At 43.6% G+C, this 6,699-nt stretch overlaps 2 protein-coding genes across 2 annotated transcripts; one reads left to right on the forward strand and one right to left on the reverse strand.

Annotated features, from left to right (window-relative positions):
• Positions 1–244: 244 nt before the first annotated feature.
• Positions 245–2,030, forward strand: LOC109483001 (the record flags this gene model as incomplete). Its single annotated transcript, XM_019785958.1, has 1 exon — positions 245–2,030. A coding segment is annotated over one exon (1,035 nt), but the record flags the coding sequence as incomplete, so codon positions are not given.
• A 2,798-nt stretch (positions 2,031–4,828) lies between these two features.
• On the reverse strand, positions 4,829–6,241 carry LOC109482998. The gene has a single exon (XM_019785956.1). The coding sequence runs from the start codon at positions 6,189–6,191 to the stop codon at positions 5,067–5,069; it is 1,125 nt and encodes a 374-aa protein (XP_019641515.1). The 5' UTR covers positions 6,192–6,241; the 3' UTR covers positions 4,829–5,066.
• Between the last annotated feature and the right edge of the window lie 458 nt (positions 6,242–6,699).

Below are 6,699 nucleotides of genomic sequence, written 5' to 3' on the forward strand. Positions count from 1 at the left end.
GTGCTGAACTCTGGCCGGAGCCGCTCACCGTTCCTCCAAACCTGCTTACGGAATCTGTGGCTCTGTGCGGCCGTAGGGCAGTTCGAGCTTCGCGCCATTCACATCCCTGGCCTCGAGAATCGCCTTGCTGATCACCTCAGTCGCTGGACGTCTTCCGACTATCACCAGAACGAGTTTCTGCGTTTATCAGCACACATGCACGTCTGTGAGGTAGAAGTATCGTTGCAGCACTTCGATTTACTGACTCAGTTGTAATTTTACAGGTCATCACACGCAGCTGCAGCGCTTGGACCATGAAGTCGAGGCGGCCAAGAGGTCTGCATTTGCCGCGGGTACCTACGCTAACTTACGGACTCAGTGGAAAGCGTTCCTGTTGTTCTGTGAGTATTTCCGGCTTACAGCCATTCCCACAGACGCGAGGACTCTGACCAGATACGCTCAGTTCCTCTCACGCTCCTTGAAGAGCCCCAGCACGGTCCAGATCTACATCCACGGTGCCAGACTGCTCCAACGATTCCACGGGTGCGAGCCTCCGCCATCTGACGCGTTCGAGCTACGTCTTGTACTTTCCTCGTTCCGCCGACAATCCCTGCACGTTCCGCAGCGTAAACTTCCCATTACTCCGGCTATCCTACTACGGCTGCGGGATCACCTGGATCTAAATAGACCGCTTCATGCCACCTTGTGGGCGGCATACACCGTTGCCTTCTTCACACTACTTCGGAAGTCGAATCTCGTGCCTAAGACAACGTCTGCGTTTGACCCAGGCAAGCACCTGACTCGGGGTGCTATCCGTGTCACTTCGGACGGACTTGTGGTGCGTATAACATGGTCCAAGACTCTACAGTTCAAGCAGAGGGTCCTGCTGCTTCCTGTGCCGGCCATTCCCGGCCATCCCCTGTGCCCACGACATGCGTACGTCAACATGTGCAGCCTTCTCCCGGTTGGATCGGACTCTCCAGCCTTCCTCGTGCCGGGCTCGGCGGGCAGGTTGGTATCATTGACACATGACTCTCTGGTGGCACATCTCAAAACTCTGCTCGCGGCCGCTGGACTGCCGTCCGGTGACTACTCCGGTCATAGTTTCCGCCGCGGCGGAGCGACATTCGCTTGGCATTGCGGAGCAGATCCTCAGCTCATCAAACTGCTCGGTGACTGGAGCTCGGACGCTTTCCAGTCGTACCTTGACAGCTCCTTCGAGCAGCGACGTTCGTTCGCTACTCTACTTGCGACCAGAATCAACCAAGGTTTCCTGGAACCGGACCGGGCCGCAGTATAGACTCATACGAACTCTTCACGAACTCACGTTTATTGTTCTACTGTTGATTTATCCGATGCCTTGTACGGCATCTTGTTCTCATGTATATATATCATGTCTTAGCACTAGTTTGACTACCTGTATTAGGCATGACAGGGCAGTCCTCCGTATCTCCCGTTACTGCTACTAGCGGCCCTGCTCTGAGCCAGTTTTGTACCGTTTACATAACAGACTTGGTGAACTTCCATGTTAGTACCTAGTAGTTCCCGTTGTTCAGCTTGTCCGTCAGTTTCGCCTTATTATCTACCAATTTCGCAATATGCTTCGGTTCTTTAGCTCACTCATTGTTAGCCAGTTGTCGCCGCACCGCAGTGTCGGCTCTTGTTGTACCAGTTCACTATCAGCCCCTCGGCGCTTGTTCTACGGATTCATTGTTAGCCCTCGGCCCTTGTGGCCTTTGTTTCGGCTTCCCTCCCTCCGCCTCTGGCCTCACTACTACACTTACTGCACTCTCCCCACCCTACTCTCTCCCTATGGGCTTGGTCTCGGTGGATTTGAAATGTTACATTAAAATTTTTACCAAGCCCAGCACCTGTATTGTCATCTTGAGTGAGAGTGCAGATAATTGTCAGTATTTGGGGCGCAGAACCAAATCAGTTAATTGACTGCACGGAAATGACTTCTGACCTCCGACCTGAGGTCGCATTCGGTTTCCGTTCTAATAGCGTGCTTAGTGCAGTCACTCTAGCAAATCCTCGAAAAAATCCTCCCACCCTCCACCCGTGGATTTGAAATGTTACATTAAATTTTTACCAAGCCCAGCACCTGTATTGTCATCTTGAGTGAGAGTGCAGATAATTCAGGCTGAAAAGTTTCATGACCTCGTCTCCACAACATGTTGACTTCGTTAGCTTACTGTTTCAAGTTTTTAGGCTGTGTACCTTATTGAGTTTGTAAAGCAATTAAAAGATTTTGCATATCAGTGCTAGATCCTAACAGACAGAGGAGTGTTGAAAAGTGTCGGATTAAGGTTGCGTCGGATTAAGGTTCACTGCCGTTACAGACTAACACCGAGCGACAACTTTTTTCCAGACAAAAATAGGCAACATTCCAGTAACGCTGTACTTATTCCTGTGTATTACCTTTATTAGTGATAACTAGCGGTCGATGTGTGTTACAATGAATGTAATTTGTGTGCACATCTGAGATGACCCGGAAGTGGATGTGACAATCGGTCTTCTCCAAACCCCCATGCAGAGCGTGAAACAACACGGAAACCTCGCCAAATTGATGCATTTGACGGTCAACTTTGACGCCCCAAATCTCATCTTCAGACCCTTTTTGATATGATCAACTTTCCACTGTGTGATGGTCTGACTTGTTGGGAATACGGGGATACATTTCATGGCCTGTTTTGGTGCATCGTGACTGAACTATGTCATTTTATATATACCATTCAAATGCATCATTTCGGCGCGTAACACGGGCCGATTGCCGATTTCATTGTATTTCCTTGGTCTTTTACGCGATTCAAGCAAAGAAAACAAGTTGACCACAAGAACAAAAGAGTAATACAGCACTGGGAATCTAATGGTCCGTTTTGTTGGGCGGTAATTTCTCATTTCAAGTGAATATTTACGTGCGTCACAGTGATTTATTCACCAATCAAAAGCGACATCTTGCGACTTAAGCAAATATGGAAGGTTAATGTACATAATTTATGTCATTGATTTATTGGTCCAATTACAGCAGCTATTAGCGAAATTCTAGAACATTAAATGCATACTATGATATAAAACAATGGTTTTGTGGTAAACAGCATTTCCTCTTTTTTTAGCAACTTCGTTGTATAAGAATAATGACACTATCATCCGGTAGGTCGACGCCACAAAGTAAAGTATACATGCAGAGTAATTGGTTTCATTGGTTTTCACGGTCGAAATTGGTTTTCACGGTCGAAATCAACGAACATCCAAGGTACCAAGGTACCTATTTTGGGGCACAATATCTCGGCCGCTCAGGCGGCCGAGATAAAAAACGCCTAGGGGTATTTACCCACTGTACCTCCATACCAAATTTCAGGACCTTAGGCCCTAAAATGAAGAAGCTGAATCCATTTAAAGATATGGCAGGAGAAGAAGAAGGAGGAGAAGAAACATCAGAAAAAGCAATATGGGTTCACCACCACTTCGTGGTGTGGTGAACCCATAAATATACGATGAAAAGCACTGTGCAGCAGCGGCCTCTTCTGACCGATTTGAAAAGTGCACCCTGTTCTCTGATTGGGTGACGCGATCAGCACCAAGGACAGGACCACGTTTCAGCTTTCTTGAACCTCAGACAAGACGTGACATGTGTTCTCTTGTCGAGATATAAACATTTCCAAGCGCTATCAGATGTTTGTCTATAATCATATCTCTCCTCCACAAAACTCGTGGTAGAAGTGACAAAGAGAGAGGAGGAAGTCCAAACGAAATCCATATACAAGGCTGGATGTGGGTTCCCAAGTAATGACTTTAACATAGCACTGAAATGCTCTCTGGCATCGGAAAAAGCATTTTTATAGTAAAATGTTTTTGATGGCCTTTGTTTTAACTGCCTTTGTCTACATGCTGTTCTCATGTCTTTACTATGTGAGACTTAAGATTAAGCTTTACAATTTGCCACAGCAAGAAATTTTTATGAGTGACATCAGCACGCACATTAATTTTCGCCTGACTTTGAAAAAAAAATTGTCGCCCTCTGACAGTGGTTAACATGCCGAAAAAGGGCAAAGATGTCTGCCTATGATGCAGTCATGTATTTCATTCCTTTTATATGTGATATTCCCACTAAATCAAAATCATACTTGCAAATTATGATTGAAAACTTTTTTTCACAATTGTTCCAGTCGACACATGGATGTTGTGCGTAATAGTTGGCAGTAAACTTACAATATATGTATCATTTATGGTTTAACGTGATTTATGATGTCAATATTTGAAATTTTAGGAATCTTGTTTTTTTTTTGCCCTATCGCTTTAGTTTTAGAGTCAGCGGAGAATGCCATTCATAAAATTTACTTGCTGTGGCCTAATGTGTCTTGCCAAAGTTTAGTATAGCTGTATTACCAAGAAGTCCAGCAACTGATCAAAGTTGATACACATAATTCTCTGTAGATAAATAGAGACACTTGCCAACCCGTTTGTGTTACTTCTATTTGTATTCGTGAATAGTATGTCTAGTTAAGTATGCTGTTACTTTTTGCATAATTCTCGGAAAATATACGTGGATAAAAAAAGTTACATATCATTTAATAATATACCTGTACTAGTACATTGTACCTTAAGCAATAGTGCAAAGAAGATCATTACATATATAATAATATACAATAAGCCTCTTATAATATTTTAGCATTGTTAAATTGCACTGTTGTATTGGTCACACTAATTATCGTTTAATACACAATGTACATAATAAAGGCCAGTTATGTTGAGTAGGGCTCTATTATAAAAGATTTCCATTAAATTTGCACCATAAGATCATAACAGGATATTCCTATTCTTTGCTTATACTAGTATGTGTTTGAAGACGGACTCTTTGTATCATAGAACGTCATAAAAATTTGTGCACTTACAGCTGAAATTGATAGAAATTAGGAAAAAAACATCCAAATAATGTAGTATGATCTTTAGAAATCAATATATTTACAGGATATATGTACAAACAAAACAATGTGTCTTTTTTAGTTGTCCTTGTTCAAGTTTCAAGTTTTAAAGGTGCAAAAACAAAATGAAGCAAGCTCCACTCCTGTGGTGTTGCCAAAAAATTACGTCCACGTTATGTCAAGCTGAAAGTGTTCCCTGGCAACAACCTTCATCATCTGATCGTAGTCTCTTCTCATCACTTCCTTACAGTTCAGCAGCACCAGTCTCTGGAGATTGTTCTTTCCTTCCAACAGTTCAAACATGCTGGAGCCTGTGATGTTGTTACAGTCAATCAGGGCAAATTCTCGCAGCTTATGGAAGCTGTTCTGGTTTAACACCTGCCGGAACAACTCATCAGTAAACCCTTCCACGTTTGTGATCTCGATGTTCTCAATCTGGTGACCCCCTTCCAGAACAATCTTCAGACTGTTGGGAAGGGTTGCTTCGAGGGTGTTAGAAATGATCTCAACTCCAAGCCTGAGAGATTTCAGGTTACCGAACAGAGCAGTCGGGATGACAGTTTGGGCATGTTCGAGTTTAAAGCCGTGACAGCTTTCGAGGGTGAGGGTCTTCAGGTTTGGACAGGACTGACCGATGGCGATGACATCAATGTCATCGTAGCCGTACAAGGTGAGAGTTTCAAGTCCACGGCCAACACTCGCAAGGAGAGACATGAGCCCCTCACTGAACGGTACTACGGAGTCAGTACACGATACTGAGAGGTTTCTCAGACGAGCTAGCCGCGATATATGCTGAAGTACTTCACCTTCAAGGTTTTCATTTAGTACGAAGATATACTCCAGATTGGGGCAGACTAGATCAACTATCTCAAGAAAACTTACAGGGACGACAAAATCATTCACAGTTCCACTACGTAACTGGTAGGGTGTTGTTGCCTTCCCTTCTTTGAAAGCTTCTTTGTGTAAAACGACCAAGGCGTCACACACATCGTTGTGTAGTAACTGTCTGAGGTTAGGCAGTTGTCTTAGTGCGTGTTTAACTCCTTTGATGGTTATTCTCGGATTGAATGATACATCTAAACTGACCAGCTTTCTACACCCGTGAATACCGTCACCTCCCCCGCAGAGGGAAATTATTCCCTTGTCAGTTATGTGTGTTTTACAGATGTTGAGGTCTCGTAGCTGGACACAGATCGCGCCGATCGTGCCCAGGACTTCGTCGGTACAGTTGGTGCTGTACAGGTTGAGGTAGACCAGTTTGGGAAGGTAACTCAGAGCCATGGACATGGCGTAGGAGGTCAGGCGGTTACATCTGGAGAGATCCAGCTTCTTCAACTTCTGCAAAACAAGTAGACACACTTGTAAAGCCACACCAATTTAATTTGTTGGTTATCGGATTCGCCTCTTTGTTTTTTTTTCTTTTTAATTTGAAAAAAAAAGAAGATTCTGGTTCTGAATCAGCTCAAAATGCTTATATTTTACCCCCAACAGTTAAGAAAAGTCCTTTTCTTCCTAGTTGTTAAACTTTTTCCATCTATCAATGCAGTGGTTTGATTAAAAGTTCAAAATTCATTGTTTAAATGAATATTGACCCAGCCTTTTGTGTTGACTTTATGGCTGCTATCATAGCATTTGGGGCTATAATAGGATGCCTAGGCCTGTTTTTATTGTTATCTTTTTTTTTCCCTGTCGCTTCATATTTTTTTCTGAAAAAATCTGAGAACCAATAAATTAAATTGGTGTGGCCTAAACATTTAACTTATCATGATCAACTGCTGATTTCACGTATCAATAA

This window comes from Branchiostoma belcheri, unplaced genomic scaffold, assembly GCF_001625305.1.
Source record: "Branchiostoma belcheri isolate BF01 breed outbred unplaced genomic scaffold, Haploidv18h27 scaffold612, whole genome shotgun sequence".
Lineage (NCBI taxonomy): Eukaryota > Metazoa > Chordata > Leptocardii > Amphioxiformes > Branchiostomatidae > Branchiostoma > Branchiostoma belcheri.